This window comes from Opisthocomus hoazin, chromosome 3, assembly GCF_030867145.1.
Source record: "Opisthocomus hoazin isolate bOpiHoa1 chromosome 3, bOpiHoa1.hap1, whole genome shotgun sequence".
NCBI classification, from domain to species: domain Eukaryota; kingdom Metazoa; phylum Chordata; class Aves; order Opisthocomiformes; family Opisthocomidae; genus Opisthocomus; species Opisthocomus hoazin.
In genome coordinates this window covers 70,872,398-70,898,125 of record NC_134416.1, presented here as the reverse complement: position 1 = coordinate 70,898,125, position 25,728 = coordinate 70,872,398, and the positions used below count along the sequence as shown (strand labels likewise).

At 38.2% G+C, this 25,728-nt stretch overlaps 1 protein-coding gene across 4 annotated transcripts; it reads left to right on the top strand.

The window, feature by feature from the left end:
- The first annotated feature begins 49 nt into the window (after positions 1-49).
- On the top strand, positions 50-23,987 carry LOC142360873 (uncharacterized). 4 transcript variants are annotated; one of them, XM_075416631.1, is made up of 17 exons: positions 50-374; positions 971-1,116; positions 2,019-2,087; positions 2,545-2,575; positions 5,567-5,626; positions 6,065-6,145; positions 6,804-6,940; positions 8,275-8,397; positions 9,982-10,024; positions 11,209-11,328; positions 12,382-12,514; positions 14,078-14,123; positions 14,442-14,501; positions 16,272-16,379; positions 18,069-18,165; positions 19,158-19,355; positions 21,807-22,555. In XM_075416631.1, the coding sequence occupies exons 2-17, from the start codon at positions 1,066-1,068 to the stop codon at positions 21,833-21,835; spliced, it is 1,386 nt and encodes a 461-aa protein (XP_075272746.1). In that variant the 5' UTR covers positions 50-374; positions 971-1,065; the 3' UTR covers positions 21,836-22,555. The 4 variants fall into 4 exon arrangements, with proteins under 4 accessions (XP_075272746.1, XP_075272745.1, XP_075272747.1 ...); XM_075416630.1 differs by lacking the exon at positions 21,807-22,555 and adding an exon at positions 22,563-23,987 and having other exon boundaries at positions 51-374; XM_075416632.1 differs by lacking the exons at positions 2,019-2,087; positions 21,807-22,555 and adding an exon at positions 22,563-23,987 and having other exon boundaries at positions 51-374.
- Positions 23,988-25,728: the final 1,741 nt, after the last annotated feature.

Below are 25,728 nucleotides of genomic sequence, written 5' to 3'. Positions count from 1 at the left end.
CCCCGGCGGCGGCGGCTGGGGCAGGCGGGTCGGGGGCGCCGCGCCGCGCCGTTCCTCCGCCGCGCCCCGTCCCCTCCCCTCCCGCCGCCGCGGGGCTCCCGGCCCTTCCTACCGCACCGTCTGGGCTCCCGCGCTCCTTCCGCGCCGAGCGTGACGCAATTCCTGCCCGCCCGGTGCGCCTCGGGCCCCGCCGGCGGCGGCGGAGGCGGCGGCTGGGAGCGTAACGGCGGGCGCGCGCGAGCAAACGAGCGGCTGGCGGGAGGCGCGCGCGCTGGCTCTCCCTGAGCCCCCTCTCCCCCCCATTCTCCGGGGCCGCCTGAGGCGGAGCGGGGAGCCGCGGCGGAGAGGCACGGCCACCCCGCTCCTGGGCTGGGGTAAGCTGGCGGCGGCGGCCCGGCGGCTTTCCCGGCTGCCTGCGGGAGCAGGTGTCCGTCCGCCCGTCCGTCCCTCCGCGGCCGAGCGGGAAGTGTCGGCGAGGCCGCTTTCCCGCGGGGTGGGGTGGGCTCGGTGGGCGGCCCCAGGGCCGGCTCCCTTTCTCGGCGCCTCATCGCTTGGGGTTGTGGCTTCGCCCCCCCCCCCCCCCCCCCTCCACGGTCCCGAGTGGGGCAAAACCCGACCGAGTCTTGCTGCGAGCGCAGGCGCTGGGCTCTGCGCGCCTGGCTGCTGGCGCTGCCTGCCGGCTGGCGCGGCCCGGGCACTCGTTTCGGTCCTAGGGAGGAGGAGGGAAGCTGGAAATAGTTCGGATGAGTTTTGTTTCTGCGTGTGCGTAATCTTCTGGTGGCTTTGTGTTTCCTGAGGGAAAGCCCGGGAGAAGAATTGTTTCTTTCCGCGCTCTACTTTTGCTCTCGAGTTAAAAATGTTTAAATCGAGTTAAAAAGTTTAAATCTCCATTAGCCTGGAGATTTAAAGGCTGAATGTCACTGAAGGCGAGGCACAAATTAAAACTGGAATATACATGACATTTAAATAGGTGGAACAAGAACATGAATGACCGTGTGAAGCTAAGACAATAGCTGGCAATCTTTGCGGTTTGCGTAGAGTTTCCTTATCCTCTAAAGATCAAATATGGACCCTGAAGCTGAGATAAAGAAGCAAGTAAACCCTTTCTACTGCAATGTAAGTATTCCTTACTAAATATTCTAATACAAAATAATTTTGGTAGAACAAAGTTGGACTAACCAAGTGTGAACTTTTTTTTCCCCTCTTGAGCGAAATTGATACATAGCACCAGAGTTGAACTTACTTTGCTGTCTTTGTCATGTTTGACTTGAATGTGTGTCAGGAACCAACTTGTTAAAATGAATAACTTGAATAATATTATGTTTCTAAGTAAAGGTATTCTTTTAAAATGGAAGATTAAACTGCAGCTCCTGTTCAGAAAAAAAAAAAATCCTAATTTATCTGGTTCTCAGGTTTATTGCCGTTGTTTTTAAGAGTCTTGGGATTTTTTAGAGGAGGAGAAAATATTTGGACTGCCTTTGTTCACTCACATTAATTTAAACCTAATCTGCTCCTGTTCTGAACCAGCCCAGGTATAAACCAGCTGTTATTGGAAAACTTGGTATGCTCGTGAGTGAGGCAGGCCCTGAGCTGATGAGAGTGTTGGTCTGCGTGCAGAACTGAGGAGAGAACTGTCTCCTCTTACACGGGTGTACTGGCTTGTTAGGGTTATGCTGTGCCTTTGTTTTGGGTTTGTTTAATACTGTGTGAGGAAGATATTGGATCTGTCTTTACTTAATACACGCAGAAATACGCTATGAGGTAGCTGTAGGGTTTTGGAGATGTCTGAAATTTTTATGTGATTTGGAGATTACTTTTCATTCCACTGTATTTTGGTGGTCTTGGAGCCTCAGAAGAAAAGTTCTAGAAGCTGCTTTTGTTTGTCTTTGGAGGAATAGTACTTCTGTAGAACTTACCTATACTAACATTTCAATAGCAGATTTGTTTTGTTTTGATATCAGTAGTATTTTTTTCTGTTGGTTTGTGTGCAATGATAGAAATACTTCTCTTTAACCTAGATTTGCAAAATCTGGTGTGCTTCTGCATTAAACTTGCAGACACACTTCCTTGGCTTCAAACACAAGACGGTAAGATCAGTTTTTGAATGCACCTTTTGTCAGATTTTACAGATTTACTTAGCAATAGAATATGGGTTTGAAATCTGTTTTTTAATGTAGTTTTAAAATGTGCAATCTCAGATATTTAGCTGGTTTTATTGCTTTACTGTTTTGTTTATTGCAATAAAGTAGAACTTAGTTTTGAACATAGTCTTATCAGAAAATGTTACAACTTTGTCTCATATTCTGGATTAGTAGAGACAATACATGAAAACACATCACTGTTAATAAATGCAAAATGGAATTATTTAAATCATAGACAATCTAGGAAAAAAGATTTACGTCTTTCAATTTTCATGTACTTATCTATTCACCTGATGTAATCTGTGGTGTTAATCTGATTTATTTTATAAATAAGTGCATTTTTAATTTTTCAATCTTAAGTGTCTGTCTTTCTTCCTTGTTGGTTGATGACTTGGTAACTTAGGTTGAAGAAGCACTAAAAGCTCACGGCATTTGTAAGTGCAAGATTTTTTTACTTCCTACTCTGTTCTATACATGCATCTTTCTCCCCACCCCAGCGAGGGTGTTTACGAAATGAACAAGAAAAAGACTTTTTCAAGACCTGTGCTTTATGACCTGTCTTTTGTTCTTTAATGACATAACTATCTAATCCTACAGAAATCAATCAATAATATGAGCAAGAAGTATGCAAAGTTTATTAAAAAGTGCTTGTAACAATAGTACAAATCACCTTAGTTAAAGTTTTGAGAAACCTTAAAGAATTGAAGACATTAGACACCTCAAGATTTAAAACATATTTTAAAAAATATGCTTCTTAAAGCACGTTGAAATTCTTTATTCTGTATGTACATTTTTTTTAAAAAAGAGCTTATTAAAAAGATCCAAATTAGCTGAAGCAAAGTACTTTTAATAGGTTTAATATAGCATTAAACCTTCCCCAGGTCTCTATGAACTGGGCTAGTTCCAGAAGGAATGAAGGTCTAACTAGGTTCATAATTGTTTTCCTACTTCCATTTCATAATGCACCAAAATGTATTTACAGACTGCTCCTAAAATTTAGTTTGAAAGTTGTGGCCCAAGTTATACATGGTCATTGCACTTACCCAATCTGGGAATTTTTATATGGACTGTAAAGGAAATTCAAGTGATTAAATTTTCAGCAGCTGGATGCTGTCATGAAGACTGTCACTGTAATCAAAGCACATGTGACACTTTCTGAGGGAGTAGTATAGGTTGAAGCCTTCTGACTCCCACCTTCTGTTTAGGGTTTATTGTAAGCTTTATGCTCAACTTCTTATCAATATGTGAAGTTTTTTAGTAAGAGATTACTTGCAACAGGAGAGTAACAGGGTTGAGCGTCATTTAAGAGATGAAAAATTTCAAATTTGTCGTTTGCTGCCACTGTTTCAGAGACTTCTGGGGATTTATTTATTTCCATGTAGTAAAATGCTGAGCTTTGTGAATTTCTGAAATCCTATTCTTATTTTCTTATTGTGAGCGCATTAAGCCACTATTCAAGGAATAGCAACTTGCTTCCTTTGCATGCTTGTCATTCCACTCCCAAATACACAGAATCTCATTTGGTGTAGATGTCTTCCTCTCTGTCCAGGTTCCTCAATGGCAGATAATGTTATATGGTCAGCTCTATCTCACCTTTGTTAAGGTGTTGCGTTATAAGGAATGGAGCAATTTGGCAGAAAGTAAACCCTCTTGCTTTCTAACTCTCCTCACTGGAGTAGGAGGTTAGGAGCGGCTATGTTTAAATTCTGGGTGATATCCAATTTGCCACTACCAGTCTAGTCGCGTTTAATATGTATATTAAACTGCCACGATTCTGGATACAGTAATAGCGGTCTGCACCTTCAGTCCAGTCATGCTCATGAACTAGCATGGCCGTGCTCTAGAGTTTGGTTGCGTTTGGTGAGAAACTGTGACAACTGGCTACTTAAACAGTGCTGTTTTATTTGTGCAACAGATATATAGGTTTTTTGAATTGACTGTCTGCAAGAAAGCGTGTGCAAATATGATGTTATTAAGTATCAAATGCGTGAAAAGGTTATAAATAATACAGCCTGGCTATAAACATTAGGGAGTAACTCCCTAGAGAGATTTCTAAGATTCCCGAGAAAAGCGCTTAGTCTGAGTCTCACCCAAGGTGTTCTGGGGGAGAAGCAAGGCTCAGCCCATCGGCCGATCCCGGTTGTCGGAGGCAGTCTGAGGTGGAGTTTCCCTTGACTCGCTCATAGTGGTATCTTCTCCAAAAATCCCCCATTTCCCTGACTATTTTTATATCCTTTCTACATTCAAGGTGGAGTTTGAGTGACTGTAGTCATACATACCTTTTATCATGATTGGTGTAAAATTCTCTCGCTTCACGTTTAAAGGTATAGTTTACAAAAAATCGAGGACGCAGACTCAAAGAGGGGTGGTTGCACCTCGGAGGTGGGTAGCCTGCGGGATGGAGGTGTGTTTTGATATTAAAATGACACTAAAATGAGCAAAGTTCACTAAAGGATAGCACTTTGGCAAGGTTTCGAAAAACTGTTGGCTCAGGCGGCCAGATGAGCTGCTTATCAGTTCTAGAGAACCATTTCTTCCCGCTTTATCATCATGGAGCATGGCCACGGAGTCTCCGCTCCGCTCCACCCTCTATGGTGTGTTGCAGGGAGTTGCTGTGTTAGTGGATTCCTCTCATGCCTGCTGCACCTGTGTCCCATCCTCAGAACTCTTTTTGATTTATACTTTTCCTCAATGGGTGAACAATGCTATGTTTTCCATATAAACCTTAATTTTCAGATGTAAACCTTAATTTTACTAATAATTCCATATAAGGTTCTTCAGCCCCAGCTGTATCACATGCCATATGTGGATAGAAAAAAATACTTGATTGGGGAGGGGATAACTGCAGACTTTTTGAAAAAGACAGCAGGGTTATGGGCTGAGTCAAGTGCCCTGGCAGGCAGTATGTGAGCTGGCAGTTTAAGCATCTCATGTTCAGTGGATTTAAACTGAATTGCTCTGACGTAATGGATTAAAGTAGCCCTGAAATGAATGAAATGAAGCTTTGTTCGTTATAGAATAAAAGATATTTGCATTGCAGTGAATCAGTCAGGCTTTTCCTTGTTGCAGGTTGTCTTCTTTATAAACTAAATTACAGTCATAATTACTTAGAATTTAAGCCACTGTTTAATAATTGAATTTTGTCATGTGTGTTTGAACCCATGTTGTGTGCTAACTAGCGGCTTGATTGGTCTTCCTCTCTGCTTGCTTTATTGAATTGTCTGACATTAACTTTGGTGTGAATGTTTTTTGTCCGTTTTTGCAAAAAAAAAAATCTGATAGGACATTCAAAACTAAACGTAGCTTATTTTTCTCATGTCAACAAAAGCTCAGAGTGTGTTCTTTTTAAAAAAAATACATTATCATGCCAAATTGGTTTCTGTACTTAAAATTTTATTTCCACTTCTGGTTTGTTTTTTATTTAGTTAAAACAGCAAGTGGCTCAGGAGACCAAGTGAAGACATCTGCAAAACTTCCTGATTATGGTAAGAATGTTTAATGCAAAAAAAAAAAAAAGGAAGAAATAGAATAATAAAGTGTTTTAGTGTTTTGGTGTACAATGTTACAAGTGATGTCTAGACCTTACCAGGTCATTGGAAATTCACTTCTCTTCATTGTATTTTCCATCTGCAGTAATATTTGGTGATAATTCATAAAACAATATTTGCAAACAAAATTATATAAAAAGAGTATAGGATTGGGGGGATAATGTTTCTCAATAACTGACTTAATTTGTGGTGTGAGGCAAGGTGTGAGCAGGGATTCACTTGAATATGAATTTCTCAGTGTATTTTCTCTAGGCCAGAGGTTGCACTCAGTAGTTCGTTTCATTTTGGAGGGTTTTTGTGATGTGACTTGAGACCATGAAGACTGATTGATAGATGGATGATGTGGGATTACATAAAATTGATTTTATCTTACAGTGCAAACTGAGCCAGAGAGGTTTCACGGACAGACCTTGGAAGAACAGCTTAATACGTGTAAAGATTCAGAACCTGCACTTGGTGAGAGCTTTTAATACTGTAATTGTTTGCTTGCGTGATGTTTGCCTTTACAAAGTATTGATTAATTTTTTTAAAACGTAAAATTAGGTAATGTGTAATAAAATCTTACTATATTTACACTGAGTACCCAACAGTATGGTATGAAAGTGACTAATCTTAGTGATAAAATAATTAGATTTGGCCTGGTATATTTTTGATTAGGGTAGATACCACATATTCTAGAGAATCGAAGGTGATATGACAGAAATGAACTTTGACTGAAATGATCACTACTATTCTTTACAATTTAATTGCCCATCCTGTGGAGGGAAGGGAGAGTGGAGTGGACAGGAAAAATAACTACAGGGGCATACATTAAAATACATTCCCTTCTAAATAGTTACAAAAGAATTGTTGCTATTATTTTCTTAGTTTTTTTTTTTTTAATTGTCAAGTCCTATGCAGTAAACATAAGGCAGCTTAAAAAAATTTTTGTACCTTTGGTGTTGAGGAAGTCTAGACACCCAAAAGATAAAGTAACTCATGGTTCTAAAAATCTTGATTCATGTGTTTGGCATGCAGTAGTGATAATCTCCTTTAAAGTTTCTTTTGTAACTAGCACTGATTATTTGTTTCAGTGAACATCAAATTGCCTGATTTTTTTTTTTTATTAATACAGGACTCAATTATATAATTGAATACCAACCAAAAGACAATTTCCCTTTTTACTATGAATGTCAACTGTGCCACTGTAAAACAGGACTGACTAACATGTTCATGCATGTTTGTGGTTCCAAGCATAGACTGGCATACCTGGTAAGTTTTTAGAGTAATGATTTTCAGCGGTTTTTTTTTTTTTTTAATGTAATGATTTAAGTAGAGAATTTGCTAGTCATATTATGATAAAAAAAATAAAATTAAGGTGTTACATGAGCTTTTGTAAAATTGTGTCTGTATTGCAACTGTGCAGCTGTGATAAATGGATTTTAAATTCTTCTCATCGTTATGGTGTATGCCAGTCCATTGCTGCAACTGAGTTTTTAGTTTATTCTGTTTTGTTTGACCAATAATGCCAACAATGAAATTTACGGCTGAAATTGACTAGAAGTAGGCTTTTGACTAAATTTTGTATTATCTTAAAGAACTGGATCAATGAAGAAATTGCTCCATCTTTCAGATGCTTTAGATTAAAAGGAACATAATTATAAATGAACATGCTAGGTATTGAATAGAGGCTGTGACCTGGAATTAGGAATAAATTAAAAAACATTTATTCTCAGTTTTGGGGCTGGACAAGCCATGTAAGTTCTGTTTTATGGAAATTTGCAAAGTTCTTAAGGTTCATGTCAGCCCATGAACGTTCAAGTACATTATTTTTTCAGTATATTTAGAGAAGTGAAGCTGCCTAGTCTTCAGATGTTTACTTGAATATATTTGTTTAGGATGGGCTTGAACAAAACTGAGAAAGCAATATTCTGAAAACTATTTTAATACTTTCCATAAGATATCTGCTCAAATTTGGTACTATATCTCACATACATAAAAGTCATAGAAAGTTGAGTTTGTATAGTGTTTTGAGGCAGTTTTAGAGCTAATGGTGTTATCGGGTGTATTGCAATGGATCCACAATGATGTCCTTCGTAAACATCATGCTGTTTCTGGTCATTAATTCAGATGTATATGCTGAGGTTTGATGTTCTTGGATTGTTTATTTCTTGTTTACTGTGAACTCTTTCTTGCAATTATGAATCTTATGCTTCTTAACTGCATTTCTGCTATATTCTTAAATACTGTAAAATACAATAATTCAGCAAGGATAACTTCTATGTCATGGAGCTTTTAAGGGATGGATTAACCCTAGGCAGTGGCAAAAGCAGGAGACTAAGTGGCTTGAATTTAGGTTTTTAAGACCCAGGTTGACAAAGCCCTGTGCAACCAGTTCAGCGTTCAGTGTCAACCTTGTTTTGAGCAGAAGATTTTACTTCAGTCCCCTAAATTAGTCTGTGATACTATACATAATAATTTTAATAAGTTCTGCTATTTGTATGTAAAAATTGATTTATCTCCCATGATTATCGTCAGTGCCAGACCTAGAAAGACTTGTGTAGGATAAAGTTTGACTTCAGGATTTGCGTTTTCTTATTTTCTAGAAACAACATTATCCTGAGATAGCAGAATCTGATGAAGTTAAGGGTAAAGGCTCCGAACTGAACAGAAAAGTTAGGCAAGTTGCATTAACAATTGAGAAGAAAGAAGGAAGAAAACAAATAAAGGTACGTTTCTTTAAGAACTCCAGAAGTTTTATATTTATTAAAAAAACAAAGAAAGTAATTTCATTTACGGTAGGCAGATCTTTGGATGGTAGGAAAATCTTGCTTTTTTAACCTCTATTGCAAGTGCTTCTTGTCATTGTAATATTCTTCCAGGATTATTCTGGACACAATTTCCCATCGGTCATTTCTGTCATAAGTATTTCTCTTGTTTGAAATAATACTCATGCTACCTGAGTCTACAGAAATATGACTCTACAGCGCACAAATAACACAATATATATATATTAATATTTAATCAAATCCCAGCTGGGGTTGTATCTGTGTAAAATAACTTGCTTCATTGTTGCTAGGAAACTACCTTTGTGACTTTTCTGAATTAGTTTCTGCTTTGTTAGCACCTTGTGGTAATTCTCGGAGGAACCAGGTAAGAATTCTGGTAGTACAGAGGGAAGTGTGGGAATTTGCAGGTGGATACGAGGCTATCAGCAATGCCGTGGGATCACAGGAGAACCATAAGCTTTAATTCTTGGGGAGCTGCACCCTTAGAAGCATGTTTTTGTGATGATATCTTCATACTGCTTTCTGTTGATGTTTATGCCACAATAGTATTTAGAAATGTTTACCACATTTATCTAGGCACCAGTTTCTTCTTGAGGTGTACCTTACCACTCTGATTCATGACAAGCTTACTCAGGTGCTTAGTGTTCTTTATGGGTACATATTAAATTTGTTTTCTCCATAAATTTCAATGTTTCTCAACATCCTGCTTGTTAAGCAGCATTTCTTGGCAAGATCTCTAGCTAATGCTACTTTATGTGCATAGGCTATGTCTCGTTTCAAAGTGGAGTTTGCAATGTTACTGTGTTTAACCTGGCTATGTCCCGCCAGTCTGAGAAAAGACCCATGTTTCTGTGCGATACTATCACAGCCAGACTTCAAGAATGAGAGCCTGTACTGATCCTACTCTTTCTTTGATTAAAAAAAAATTGGAATATTGGAAGATCAAGTTGTTGTTCTAGAGTGAAGAGAGAGATTTCAGATCATTAAATTCAATCTGTCTGCATATTCTTATTTTTTAACCTCTGCTTAAAAAGAAACATAGAACTGACTCTTGGGAGCAACTTTTACTTTTGACCTGCTTAATTCAAATTTCTTCTTGACTCAAGACTGTGTATTTTACTTGAGGTTTATGTTCATGGATATAGAAATAATTAATTCCATCTATGTTTTGCAGACTGTTTTTCTAGGAACAGTTTTACTACATCCATAGCAAATGCATCCTTGATTTAAGGAATTTTTAAATAGACCATGCGTAACCTGGTTTAATTTTACTGCTATATTTTCTGAAACCAGCTTTTTTTTTTTTGTTTTGTTTTGTTTTGTTTTAACTGTGGTAAGTGGTAAAGAAGTGTCCAGGTAACTGACTGACTGACTTCTTGAATATCCATTCAGGGATTTACATGTTTTACGTGTTTAACACTATTGATCATATATCCTTAAAAAAATAAATATTTAACTCTGATGAAATACCTATGGAATAATTTTATCCACAAAATAGCTAACATAAATGGATTTTATTTTTAGGTTGTTACAGATGCTCCAACAATGAGGAGGAGATGGCAAGAATGTAAGTGCGCTCAGTAGGATGTAAATTGTACATTTCTAATTTGGGTAAACTCCTTTTGGTCTGAATCAGCTTACTTTAAGGCCAAATTGAAAGATTTGGTCAGTAATTGTAGTGTGTGCTTATGTTCTAAGCTGCGTTTTGTACGGTTTATATTGAAAATTTGACGGATAAACAAGTTCTTCCACGGGCAACATAACTAGAGAGACCTGTTTTATATGGCTGTGTTCTCTCTCACTCTTTCCATCCCACTCCTCCTCGCTTCCCAGGATCCTTTAGTTACGTGTTGTTTTTGTTGTTGTTGTTGTTTTTTTAATCTGGTAACTGCTGTAGACTTTGCAGTGCCAGCTATTCATGAGCATTTTGGTGATCTGGGCAAAAGGAGCAGGTTGGAGCTCCACACATGTATTTAATTTGCAGTCCAGAAAGCCAGACAGAATTCTTAAAGCATAGCTATAGCTGTTATCCGTGGAAGAAAACTTCCTGTTTTACTGGCCACTGATGCTCACAAAACTGTAGGAACATGGTATCTGTGAGACTTCACCACTCAGTTTAATCTTTCAAAACTCATTGTAGTACTATGTCATCCAGATGGACAGGCAGTACAATTGCATGCCACCTTAGGAAATAGCTAAAAATTGCTGAGACCCTCATTCTCAGACCTGCATGAAAAAGATTTGAATTAAAGCTAATGTGCTTAATTTTAATACATATTAGTATGTAAATGGTGTCTTAAAATAGCTCAATAGAAGTAATGAGCAGATTATTTCTATGATCTAGATTAGCAGCATCATACTCTGAAAACAAAAGATAGCCATTTTGAATCTAGGAAAGTGTTTTGATGTAAGTTGAATCATATTCAAATTACATTTCTTGACTGTAACCTTTTGGTTCATGTGTCTGTAATTTTGCTCATAGCTATGTGGTATTCTGCTATATTTATAATATTTACATCTTTTAAGAAATGTATGTATGTAATTATAACCAGGGTATAAAATACTTAAGACTTTGTTATTAATCTGTAGTTTGTATTTAATATACTGTCATATAATAATGCTAACAAAATTATTAACGTTTGTCACTAATAGTGCACAGAAACAGAGTTAATTGAAATTGAAGTGCAGTTTTAGAACCCTCCTCTATCAAGATAATATCTGTTGTGCTACATATCAAACATGTTTGTTTAGATCCTAATGCAGACGACAGCCCTTCAAAAGCTGAAGTTCACCATGTGGATATGTCACTTAGTAAAGAAGAAAAAACAGGTTGTAAAAATTATGATGGAAAAATGCCAGAGTCTATCCAAGGTAAGATAAAAAATATTTTCCAGATTAATTTTTTAGAAACTTTCAGCAATGCCAGAATTATTTACTTTGTATGTGCCTGTTTATAGCTTCAATAGTTCTACTATAGGAGGTGGATTTGCGCAGTGTGTAGATGGGTTTGGGATCTGTGGCAAAGAATAATCCCAGTGTTTGAGAAGAAAGAAGTCCAGCTTTACTTAATGTCACGGGATACTTTAGAACAGAAACAAGACAAGGTTCATACTTAGAAATTTTTACTATGCATCATTTTGAGGGAAGAGGCAGAGACTCTTTTTGGGCATATAAGTTGTTCTTCGATGTCAAGAAAAAAACATAGGAACAGCTGCATGCTAGACTGTTTAGAGCACAAGAAGAATAAAAGGGAAATAGATTGGATAGATTTTTTTTTTTTTCTTTGAATGACAATTCAGTGAACACTGAATCAAGAGGACGAGGCCAGGCTCTTTTCAGTGGTGTCCAGCAACCGGACAAGGGGCAATGGACACAAGCTGAAGCATAGGAAGTTCCGTCTGAACATGAGGAAGAACTTCTTCACTCTGAGGGTGACGGAGCCCTGGAACAGGCTGCCCAGAGGAGTTGTGGATTCTCCTTCTCTGGGTCTAATCAAGACCCGCCTGGATGAGGTCCTGTGCAGCTTGCTGGTGACCCTGCTTTGGCAGGGGGGTTGGACTAGATGACCCACAGAGGTCTCTTCCAGCCCCAAACATTCTGTGATTCTGTAACACCATGTAACTGAAGAAATATCAGGAATTGCCGCTTGTTTGTAGACTTAATGTGAAAGGTGAGATTAGGGTTCTGTCTAAATGCATTGTACTTATTCAGAATATTTCTGATCAGGAACACAAACTTGTGCCTCGTGGCTGAACCAAATCTTTGGTTTTTAGGTTCGGTTTTTATTTTATTTGTTCACATGACACCTTACTTTCACCTTCAGGTTTTATTGATGTTATCTTTAAAAAAAAAACGAAGCAAAGAATACATTTAAATTAAAACACTGGAAAACCATTACTAACTATACTGGGTTTATTGTTTTAGATGAAAAGAATGTTCAAGAGGAGCATGAAAAAAGTCAGAAAGAACACACAAAACCAGATGAGAAGGTCGAACCTAATAAGGCTATTGAAAGCAGCAAAGGAAACAGGACTGAAGAAGGCAGCAACTCAGAAAAGTAAAACAAATAAAAACAATCCACCAAAAAACCCCCAAAACACTGGAAATTTACTCAAAGGAAAATATTGTAGATGATAACGGTCTACCCTGGCATTGCATAGAGTGTGCTGAGGAAGAAAGGCATGCAATAACAGTTAAATGCTTGTGTTCTGAAATTGTGCTCAGCTGTAAACTTCTCTCATCAACAGAAAATCTGGTGTATTTAAAGTGACCTCAGATTTTGCTCTAGATGAAACTAGTTTTTGTATTTAAGTGTGTTAGCTTTAAGGCATAGTCCTCACCTATTACAAGTTCAAAAAGAATGTTCCCTTGTGGTTCAAGAAACCCTCTGTTATGGGTTCATGTCAGATAATTAGGGTGGTATATGAACTGATTTTAGAAGGAAAAGATAATGAGTAAATAGCTGTTACAGTTGGGGTTCATCTTTACAAAAGACTTCATGGAGGAACAGTAAGTAGTACTGTGTGTGGTTCTAAAATGCTGAAACTGCCTACTGTTTGTAAGCATCTTTATTAATAACAATATTGTTAGTTTAGTTTGAACTATCACCCTTTGTGTGAGGGAGGTATCTTCAACATGAATCATCTTTGTGCATCTTTGCGTAAGGGATGTACATGCATCAACCCAAGCATACGACTTTTGTTATGGCAGTTAGTTCTTTGGTTTTGCTCTAAAGGCATTCTCATGGAATGTTTCTTAACTTTAAACCAGTAGTATCTCTTCCAGACACGGAGGGCTAACACCTGTTGCTTCTTTACTGTTACCCAGTAAAAGGAGAAATTTTCTTGTTCCTGAAACATCTTTTTGTAGGACTTCTGCCTCTTTATGAGGCAACCATTAAGGAAAATAATTAATTGAAACCAGACTCAGATCCAGGTTTATGAATCTTTGTGTTCATCTGTCTGGCTTTCCAAATAACTGTAACAGTTCTTAATCTAGAGAGTGAACTGGTTCGTAAAAACATAAAAAGTTGGGAACTAATAAAAGCTCAGACATTCACATCTGGAAATGCTGCTGTCTCTTTCTACCTGGCAGTGATCCTCATTGTGCAAAGGGAGGGAATGCATCATTAGTAGTTGTAGTTGCAAAACAGTGCAAATATTGATTGGTAACTTTTAGCCACATGAATCTTTGTATGCCTAGTATCTCTCTGGCTGCATTGTAAAATACTTCTTTTTATAACTAATTTTTTGTAAAGGCAGGTTTGTGAAGTTCTGATAAAAATGCTGTAATTAGGGGCCTTGTATTTCTGCAATGCATACAAAAAGCTTACAGCTTTTACTACCAGTATCAAACTTCTTTCTCAATTTTGGGTTTCAGAACTTATGCACTAGCTAATTACACTAAAAAAACCCTCATAAATTTTTATTATGATGTCTGGAACTACTGGTATTTCTGTAAGGAAGTAATGTGACCTTTCAGAGTGTGTCAGAACTACTGTAGTAGTAGTAGTAGTAGTAGTTTGTCAGGAATTTAAACTAATTGTCAGTTATTGACTGGCTACACATTTTTGATAGATCAACCAACTGTATGCTGTTTTATTTATTTATTCTGTATTAAGGTGTGAGACTAATAAACAATCGCAGGAAGAAAACGAGGAAGTTGAGGTGAGTATTTTTCCATTAATAGGTTGCCCCAGTTTACAAATAGTTGGGGAAATAATACTTTAATATATAATTGGCAATGGTGTTTGCTTTTGCTTATTCGAATTAATAATATTTTGACAATAAATTAGCTACAAGTTGCTAAGCAGAACTATTAAGAAGAAGTTTTGTTCCTACTTTGTCATGGAAACCCATGTACATGTTTCATACAAGCACACACATTTAATTAGAGCAGGAATCTATAAACCATAATAATAATTACTGTTTAGTTATAATTACTGCACATAGTAGACCTCTGGACTTTTTTTTTATGTTAAACAGCATGAATTTACAGCAAATCCTGAAGAATTCACTAGTCAAGAAGAACTGTTGGGTTATTTGGTGAGTGTTAAATCTTACCTTGCAATGTAATTTTTTTGGGGAAAAAAAAATTCATAGACTGACTAAGTTTAAAATGTATCAAGTAACATAAAAGCCAAAATATAAGCAATATATTTGCTAATTTAAAAACGTATTTTGTTAGAAGATAGGATTCAGAATAAAATTAATATCATCGAGTTTATAGTATATCTATTAATTCTAAAGTTTCTAGACAGGTTTTTTGCCAAAGTACTGCTTTACTGTCAGAGGAATGACTTCCATTGAAAAATTAATGCATTTTTCTCAGCTATAGCTTAACTCTACTCCTGAACTACATGCTTAAGTAAAATGACCTTTTTTTCCTTTCTTTTATAATTGGTCTATCATTTTCGAGTGAGGAATTTGGAAAGATGTAATTCAGTGATGGAAGGAAGCAGAATGAAGAAAAAAATATCTGAGATACGCAGAAAGGAAAGAAGCAAATTTTAAGAAATAAAACACAAGTTGTATACTTAAACAAAAAAACTTCCCTAAAACCATAAACTAAAAAAAACTACCTAATCCCTTTGTAAAGTAAGTGGCAGAACACCTGAGCTCAGTTCAGTTGTTGAAAGCATGTGTGTACACATTCCCAGCAGAGATACAATCAATAAGAGTGGAAAACTAGCAGTTACCAGTTGTTATATGTATTAGCAATGGTAATTTAAGCACTATTGACTATCATAAAATCTTTTTTCCCCTTTTTAATAGGGAATTATTAAGTGTAATGTTTGCTTCCAAGTATCTTTTTGGGACTTGCTGTTCATATAATGGAATAATTCCAGTTCAATAACTATCCATACTGTATACTTTTTTAATTGTGAGAATCGGTATGCTCAGCTTTGTCATTAAAATAATTGTATTTCTTTTGTCACCTGATAGCAGAGATATCCTTGCCCAAGTTTAACCTTCTTTTTGCACCTAGTCTTTGACAAGATCTTCTTTAAATATAACTTATGCAAACTTGGAGAGATAAATACTATTAGTGTTAAAAATATAATATAATCCCTGTTATACTGTCACAGATTAACTTAATGCTAGGGTTTTTATTACGTTTTTCCATTGTGTGTAGTGTTTGAAGGTGTTTGTTTCTAATCCAGGACACTTTGAACTGTTAGGACAGACCTGCAGGCCCAGTGGAAGTATTTTCAGCAGTACTTTATTAGTATAGACAAGAGGATGACGCATGCAGTGCTCTTTGTGAGGGCTGTTGGTGCTAGAACTTGCCTCCCCTATTAGAGCTTCAGAGTTTCAAAGACTGCTTTTTCTTCAGGCTTTTTTTGGGAAGAAGAAGGTTGGTATAAGGCAAGGCGGCATATGTTTTTAAATTCAGTAGTGTTCTGGTTTTTTGCTACCTTCGAGAGAAATGGGTTATGACTGTGTTGCCTCAGGGAAGTTGTACACATTCATTTGTATGCAGGTATCCTGGGAAGAGATCAAAATACTTAAGGAAAAGCACTTTCCTATATGTATTTCCAGGCATATTCTTGGGTTGTTCTTTTTAAAGGATTGCATCAGGTAGCTAGAGCTTCCTTCTGTTAGGATGCTCTTCCATTCTGCCTCCCCAACCCCAATTTCATTTGGGGATTAAAAGTAAAAACTGTATTTCCTTTGTAACTTCGGCCATATCTGACAGAAGGATAGAGACAAAAAATGAGGTTCCGGCAGGTTTTGTTTATATGTGGTGATATTTTAATCTTTCAGAGAGCGAATTTTTGTATTGTGTGGTGTTTTGGTTTGTTTTTTTCCTAGCAAAGTTTTGAGATACTGAATGAAGATGATGCTTCATTTATCCTAAAAGTTACACAGACTCTTACAGATGCACTGGTGGAATATCGTCAGCGGGCGGCATCAAACAAAGTAATGTGGATTTTGTTCTAGTTTTTGTTCAACATATCTGTAGATTCCAGGGATTATGCATTTTTATTACTGCAGATAGTTTAATTAAACAAAATTGCTGTGGAGACTGTATTGGAAGTTTTGTCCATTAAATATTTGAATTTTTGTAGCGATGATAGGATTAACTTCCAGCTTTTCTGTTGAGAAGTCTTAATACTTTCTGTTCAAAAGTGTGTTTTTTGTTTTTTGTTTTTTTTTTGTGGAAGCTAAAATTATCTTGTCTTGTTTCTCATGCTTTTCCTTACATCTAAGTTTTTCTGCTATTTTTGCCCCTTTTCAGTTCTAACTGAAGTTTTTCTCATCTCCACTGACCTCCCTGACACTCTTACTGTGTATCCCATTTCCATTCCCAGCCTTCACTCTCATCACCATGTAATCAAGCATTATTGTCATCAGTTTTCTTTCTTACACAATTTCCGGTCATACTCTTTGGACTGTTCCCTTGGAGGTCTCTTTCTTCTCCCACTACTAGAAACCCAGTTTTTCCCCTCTCTGCTATTACTTTTGACTGACTTGTCTTTACGCAGGCATAGGGTGGCGGTGTTTTGAGTACTTCTTTGAGGCTGCTGTGGTTGCCACTTATGTTCCCTACACCTCCAGTTTACATTGTTATAACCTCCAGAGTTTCCATGCTTGGAATGCCTTTTTGTTCATTCCCCCTTTGTCAACAGGGATGGTAGGAATTTTCCTTTTGTTAGTGATCCATTCAATGCCATTCATCTTTGCCATAGGAAACATTATTCCTTATCCTTCCCAGTGTTTCTTGCAGAATTGTCAGTGTTGGAACAGTTTTTTCATTCACCACAACAGCTATTCCTACTACTACAGCTACTTAATTACCTTTTTATTTAAAAGGTGAGCTTAAGTGGATAATGCCAAATGCGGGGAAGTACCAGCCAACAAGCTGGAGAGAGTCACACATATGACACTTCAAGGAAAAAATAATTGCTTTTTCTTTTGTCTTCAAAAGCCTTTCTTAATTCAGGGTTTTATTATAAAGTTTATCTTTGTTCCCTGTGTTCCATCTTTCCTCTATTGCTTTCTTTCTGCCCCAAAGGCAATACTACATCATGATAAATTCCATGCCTATAGTTCTTACTGATTATTTACTGCTTTTTACTTCCTCATTAAGCTTCTTTTCACCTCATTCCTGCTGGTTTTTCCATATAGAATTTTGTTGGTTTATTCATGTGGAAAGAGGGCAAAAACTGACATGTTCCAAAGCAATGGAGTTCTAGCTGAAGTAACTTCTAATCTACTAGTTGTAGAAAAATAAAATGTTTTCCTGCATCGGGGTTTTTTAGTATTATCAACTGGGATCTTTCAACTGGTAAATTTTTAACTAAATCTTTTATTCTGAGTGTAAAATGCTTCCTTTTTAGACCTGACAGGTTGAGAATTTGGCTTTATAAGTGCCACTTCATCTAATACAGTGCTTTTTCAGATGTAGAGAGATACCATGAACAGTGTATATATGCACAGAAATTCATTACCAGCTGCGTGATTTTCAGAGAAATACTGGATTTTTCAGATTTGGTAGCAGAAATACTGGTCTCTTATTTGGTCTGTGATCATCAAAAATGTAGTAGTTCATCATTTCAAGAGGTTCTCTTGATGAAATTCTGAACACAACTTTTTTCAAACTCGTAGGACCTCTTAGATACTGAATATAATGGAGAAGCAGCATTGGAATATTCCACAGAACCGTCTGACCTGACTTCAGTAGATATTAGTGACTCTGATACTGGTAATGTTAGCTTTGCAATCTTGAATGTGCTTTAATCTTAACACTGAACCTTGCATAAATTTTAGCAAGCCTCTTTTTCCTGATTCTCTAAACGCAGAGCTTAAGGGCAAAATAACGGCAGGGTCAAGTAGCATAAATTAATAGTTTTGGGTTTCTTTTTTCCATCCTCTACAAATATTAGAAAGGGCAGACTATTAAAAAATATTTTAAAACTATAGGATTTGGGGAGAAAGTGAACTAGTGTTGACTCTGACTTTCCTCTATCCAGAGGCGACTGTTTCTAAGCAGGCTTTTGAAGTTTAACTCTGGCTTCCCACCCCCTCGGCCATTTTATTCCGTTCTTGGTGGAGAAGAGGCTTAGTGCAGGTCTAGCCCAATGAAGATGTTAGTGGAAACAAAATTATGCTGTGTAGGATGGGTAATTCTGTTTAATACCCGAAAATTGCAGCTACTTGGCCTCAGTACTTCTGATTAATTTTTTTCCAAAGAATCTTGGATTTCTTTGAAGCCACTTCCTTCTTCATGTAAACAAATAGTTATTTTTCTCAAGCATAGGAAGTACAATCATATGCTTGGAGAGGCAAAATACCCAGAATACTAGTGAAGCTATTTTTTTTTTCTGTGCAGTGTCAACTTTCTTTTTTCTAGGAAGTTTACTTTTTTGAAAACCCCAATTAATATAATGCTAATAACAACATTTGCAATGATTTACAATATGTGAAACTTGGAACTTCTGGTTCCTTTTTGTAAGCATAATGAAAATAGCTTTCACCCATCTCCCCACCCTTGATTCTCCAGGATTTTCTGTAAATGGAAAGCATTCCTGACTCTCGCTTGTATGAAAATGGAACGAAGTCAAATGTTAACCTTACCAGCAATGCTGGTGTGCCAGACTGGAAATGCTTGTTTTGGAAAGCCCAATTTAGACAAATAAGTAATGAAGACTCTTCAGAATCTTCTGTTAGTGAAAAACAATATTTCTCTTCTTTAAGACTATTCAAGCAGCCGATCAGCTAAGCAGTCCTTGTCAGTTAATGAAGATGATGAACCCCAAAACTTTTCAACTGGCTCTTTGGAAACACCATATGAAAACATCACTACTGAATTTCTGAACAGTGTAAGAAATATGAATGTTGAAGAAATTACTGCTACTCTACACAAAATAGCAACAGCAAATCCAGCTTTCAGAGGTAATTCGTATATACATGCATACGCAAATACATGTATAGAAGTATACATAACATAATTTTGTTAGCTCTGAGAAATATGAAGGACTACACGGGTCAAAGAAATTTAAGTATTAAGGAGGGATGAAGAGAGTCTTTTTCCCCTTTAACTTTGCAGGATCTAGTTTAGGAATGGTAATTCAAAATGGCTGCCTTCCCATGAAGGTGTTAATAATTGCTGAATTTCTTTTTAAATTCTTTTCTCGTTTGAGCATAGTAAGATTTACATGGTGAGAGTTGGTAAACTAAAATCAAGCGTATTGTTATTAGAAAAAAGCAGAATCTTTTGTCTGTGATACAACTGGTGAAACACTGGTTTTGGGAATGCCAACAACAAAGACATTTTTACTTGTTGATTCCTGAAGGAACTGTACTTGCACAGTAACACAGAACTAATAATGAATCGGAGACAAGTAGTCTTTCTTTTGCTTACAAGTTTCTCGTAAGTTTCAGCTACTAAACCTTCCCACATCTCCAGTCAGCTGCTGCCCTTTCTTCAGAAGTTTCCTGTGTACATTTCTAAGCCTCTCAGGGTCTGTTTAGCAATCATCAGGGTAAAAAAAGGACACTAAAGATGAGTACAACGTAGAGGAGCTAAAGATAGTCTTTGCCTGAGTGCTCACTGTGGAAGAAACTGGAGAGGCTGCAATCCGTGCCATAACCTCTCCTTGCGGATGTGTATGCACACAACTCAGCAGAGTATCTGTTTGGAATGGAAGTTCTGGAACAAACTGACAACACAACAATTTGCTACTTTCGTGGTTGTAGCTCTTCCATGAGTATCACCTGGTCCTAGGGACCTCCAGAATAGAATGGTCAAGTTACTGACAGTAGTGATTTCTCCCATAAAGCTTCCTTTGGAACCTGACATTTGTGGGTGGCAAATGTGGTTCTCTTTTATGTGTATTTGTCTTTTTTTTTAAAACATTTTTTCCTGTGTTGAACACAGCTGCTTGCTCACTGTTGTGTCGTGTCCCCCCCCCCCCCCCCCCCGCAGCTGGACAGGGAAGAGAATGGGAAGAACAAAAGTGAGAAAATTTGTGGGTCATGATAAAGACAATTTAATAAGTGAAGGGAGTGGGTGGGGTGGGAAACAAGTGATGTGAAGACAATTGCTCAGCACTTACCACAAGCAGACTGACGCCCAGCCAGTCTCTGAGCAACAGCCACCTCGGAAGCCGACCGCACTCCCCCACCCATTGCCTCCCCAGCTTTTATTGCTGAGCAGGTCATATGGAACATCCCTTTGGTCAGTTTGGGTCAGTTGGTAGGGGACACAGCCGGGACAGTCTTTTTCCCATCCTCAGGCTACTCGCTGTGGGGGTGCAGAGTGGGAAAGAGAGAAAGTCTTGACATTGTGCAATTACCCTTCAGCAACAACAGCCAAAACACTGGTGTGTTATCAACACTGTTTTGTTCACAAATCCAAAACACAGCACCATATGGGCTGCTATGAAGAAAGTTAGTTCCGTCCCAGCCAAAACCAGTACAGGATTCGAGGTAACCTTTGAAACCACCAGTTTCTATTGGACAGATGAATAGAAACTGTTTAGAAAAACAAGGTAGGAATTAGTGGACACCTGGAAAAATATTACCTGCTCAGAGTTGGTTGGGTGGTAAGGAATGGCTTTTGTGATAAGAAATCCTTCCTTACAGACTTTCTGGAGTTGTTTGAAAGGGGTCAGCAAAGGAGTCAGATAAAGGTGATCCAGTTCATACAGTCTGTTTGGAATTCTAAGAAGCTTTTGATGCATACCCTAATCAGAGGCTTTCAAGGGCACTATTTGGCTGTGGGAAAGGAGGGAAACCGTTGTATTGTTTTAATAATAAACAGATTGCAAATGGGCAATTACTTTTTACAATGAAAAGAGGTTCCAATAGAGAACTGTGTGCCAGTGCTTAAGACTGGTGCTGTTTAGTATCTTCACAAATTACCTGGAAAAAGGGATAAGTATCTGGATGACAAAATTTTGTGATATGATGTCATTCAAAACAGTTAAAGTGTTGGTTGACTGACAAATTTCAAAAGCCACCTCATCAGATCAGTGGAAATACCAACTTCACAGTCAGAAGAATACATCGACTACAAATAATTAAGGAAAGAATGGAAAGTAAGATGGGAGCTCATTGTTTTGCTGTTGCATAAACTCATGCTTTCCCTGTATCTGGCATAAGGCATATATTTCTGTTTCCCCTATTTCCGATAAAAGACTTTATTGCTACAAAAGGTTTAGAGAAGGCAACAAAATATGGGAATATCTTCCATATAAGAAGCAACAGAAAGCTAGGACTCTTTTTTGCCTGGAAAAGAGATGACAGAGACATTATAATAGAGATTTGTAAAATCATGAGTGGATGGAGATAACGCAGGATTCTGTTATTTCCTGTCTTTTTTGATCCATAAACCTGGAGCAGTGAGGAAATCCAACTTCAAAATGGACTGAAAGAGATGGCTCTTCAGGCAGTAGGTGGATGATCTGTGGAACTCCTTGTAAAAGGATGCTGTGGATACAAAAATATTACATGTTCTTGTCTTCACTGTCTGGGCCACAATGGACAAGTATTTGGAAGTGGGACCCACTGAGGGCTACTAAGAAGTCTGCCATGTCAGACTTAGAAAGTTTTCTGAGCTGAAGGTCATCTGAGATGGGAGAACATAGTATTGCCACACCCTACTGAGCATCAGGCACACTTGCCCTGCTCTCATTCTTCCCTTAGCATTTGGTTATGGACACTGAATGGTTATTGTTACCACTTAAGCTGTCCCTGTTTTTTTCTGCTCCTCTCCCCCTCCTAAAGTCATGCGCATTAGTTTCATGAAAGCAACGTGGCCGCCTTGTGTTCAGAAGAGGATGCTTTGACTTATAGTGATAAAATCAAGTGCGTCTGGTCATGCTTTCTTGATTATCAGCTGCAGATCTTTTGAAGTTGGAGACAGAGTAGAGGGGTAAGACAGACCCTTTAGCAGAACCAGTACCACTGTTCATAGCAATATACAGCAATAGTTTCCAGACACGGTCTGATTGTTAACAGTAATGGTATTTGTCATTTAATAGGAAAAGATGCAAAGTCATGGCAGCACCTAAATGTTTGAGTATAACTTGTGCTTTTAAATATATTTTATCATGAAAGCACTTATTTTCTGTCTTTGTTTGTTTGTCTTGAACTAAGGAATTGATATTCCGAATGTTATAAGGATCCTGACTGAAAGTGGAACTCTGAGAAGACCAAGCAATGGCAGCACACAGTGACAAGAATAGAGTTAGTGTAGCAATGTTTCCGTTCTGTTTACTTAATATGAACTCAATGTAGCTGATGTTGCTATGTTCAAATTCTGTACAGTGCTATTTGAACTAATAACTCGTTTTTAAGATTCTTGTTATTTATTTCTCCATATAGCTGAAATTTGTATACTTGTGGAAAGGTTGTAACACTCATGTTCATTCTTTCCATGTTAAAACATACTTTTAAAACAGGTTACTGTTTTTTTTTTTTTCAATATCATTAAATACCATACATGGACAGTCTGATCTTTTTTTACTGTTGGTTCTTATATGACGAGTTATCACCGGAATGAACTACTGCAGTCAGCGGCACAAATTCACCCTACAACAAACACTCAGAAGTTATTCCCTGGGGCTGCTGGGCCTGACTCAAAAGCTTTTGCAATCAAAAATCCCCTCCCATGTATGAATTATGAGTAGGTCTCCATGTATTTTTTTAAAATGAAGATTAAAAATTATTATAAAAAGTCTGTGATGTCAGTCTAGTTATGAGTTGAGAAGTTCCTGGATTATAGCTAATTTAGGGACTTCAGGTAATTGGAAGCTTTAGCAAAGTCAACAGAGGTTGGCTGTTCTTGCAAATTGAGGGACATGAGATCTCCCTTGAGATCTAACCAGACTATGCTTCCTGCTTGTGATGTTGGGTAGCATTCAGTGGTTCTAATTAAAGTTCTTCAGCTTTGCAGCCAAATGCTGGTATGACATAGACATGCTGGGGCCAGATGGTAAATGAACCCTTTAATGTTAACTTACAATTTTTTGGAGATCTGGATGGAACTGAGAATCCTTATCCTGATGGTTTCACATCTTCATGTCACGGAATGCAAGATGCCATAAAAATAAGGTAACAAAGAAAGCAGCAACAAAATTGGTTTGCTCTATGAACAGACACAGGAATGCACGATGACAATTAAAGAAATTAAAACAAAACCACTGCTTTAAAGAAATTATGAAGGATTTCTAGAATGCCTCTAAATATGTTCTTGTCAGAAGCAGAGATAGAACCAGAGCTCTTACAGTGCATTTACTCTGTAACAGGGACAATGTTAATGCCTGCTTAATGAAGAGGAACTTGATCAGTAAAAACATCTTTTAGTGGATGTGAAATTCTGAATTCTGTTCCTGTAATACGGATAATAAAAACAAACATCTTTTTATTTGTTTGTTTTCAAAGTTTAGAGCATTCTATTAATTAGAATAATAAAATCAGAATGTTGAGCTGTTGTAAGTGGCCATCTCCGGGACAACTTCTTTTTTCTCTTCCTGTGGAATCATTCCTAGTGGAAATAAAATCAAGTTGAAATTACTCAGATTTGAGTATTTTTTTTCCTTGGATGCAGGAGGAGCATGCTGAAAATGGAAAGACCTCTGGATCTGTAGCACACTGACGTAAGATGGTTTGAGTGCTGCTGGGCTGCTCACAGACAGCCGAGAAAACTCAACGGCACAAAACCCACGAAGCGCATGCTTCTGGAAGTGCTTTTTGGGAGAAGGTCTAACAGAGCCTATTCTGTTGTACAATTATCTCCCCCATAAAGTTTTTTTCTGGTGCAAACAGGCTGCAAAATAATGATATTATTTTGTTCTTGTATCTGCCCGTGTTTTGTGATGCCTTGGTATATTATTTTACTAATGGAAAAGCGTGTGTTTGTTCCAAAACAGTTTTTAATGATAGTGTTTTACTTATGACAGCACTTCAAATTAAGAAAAAAAGGCATTATCTTTCCTAATGATGTTTGAACGATGTTTCTGACTGTATTTAATATTAGAGGTTGTAATTGTTTCTCACAGTAACTGCAAAGCAGACATCTGGGGTAACTGCAGAATTAACAGAATTAAAACTTAAGCAACAGCAAGAAAAATTAAACCTAGAGAGAATAAATTTTTCTTTCCACTCTACCTTAGTTTTACACGTTTTACTCTGAGACCAGAGGGCTTCAGTGAAGTGAGCTTTAACAAAAAAATGCAGAACTTGAGACTCCAGTTAGAAGGCGGAAAGTGGAAAGCAGAGTATTCACAGGTGAGCTGACAGGGAGTGAAAAGTTCCGAATGTGCAGCAGAAGAGTTGCTGTCTGGTGTGAACTGTGACCACGATCTCTGTTCTAGAGGTGTGGGAACGTCCCCCTCTTGTTCGGCTTCCCGGGTCTCCTCAGGCTGTGCTCTGCCATGCTGACTGAGGGGCTCGTCGCCCCTCCTGAGGCAGCAAGCCCCGTCCCCTCAATTCGATCTAGGTATGTGTGTGCAAAATTGCAGAGCGTGCCTGATGGCTTCAGGCCGCACGCGAAACCTGGAATGCTCAGGCTTGCTCTGTGTTGCCTTCACCAAGAGTAGTCTCTCTTCGAAATGTTCTCCCACTCTATAAACCCAAATCTTGGTATTTGTTGTTATGAATGAATTCTTCCTGGAGGAGAGAAGATGCAAACCAGGAGTAAAGCAGCTGGGCTCAAAGAAAGCACGAAAGCGATCCTGTTGCTTGCTGCAAGCACGAGCCTGAGCCGAGACCTCTCTGATTCCAGTAAGGGAAGGGCAACACAGATCGTGAGGGGACTGGAGCATCTCTGCTATGAGGAAAGGCTGAGGGAGCTGGGATTGTTCAGCCTGAAGAAGAGAGGGCTGAGAGGGGACCTTATAAATGCTTATAAATATCTTAAGGGTGGGTGTCAGGAGGATGGGGCCAAACTCTTTTCAGTGGTGCCCAGCAACAGGACAAGGGGCAATGGGCACAAACTGAAGCAGAGGAAGTTCCGTCTGAACATGAGGAAGAATTTCTTCCCTCTGAGGGTGACGGAGCACTGGAACAGGCTGCCCAGGGAGGTTGTGGAGTCTCCTTCTCTGGAGATATTCAAGACCCGCCTGGACAAGGTCCTGTGCAGCCTGCTGTAGGTGACCCCGCTTCGGCAGGGGGGTTGGACCAGATGACCCACAGAGGTCCCTTCCAATCCCTACCATTCTGTGATTCTGTGATTCCAGTAATCAAAATGATGTAATGCCTGATGCGATGGGACGCGGACATCCTAAAAAGCGCCACTGAACTTTTAGCAGCCGTCCGTGTT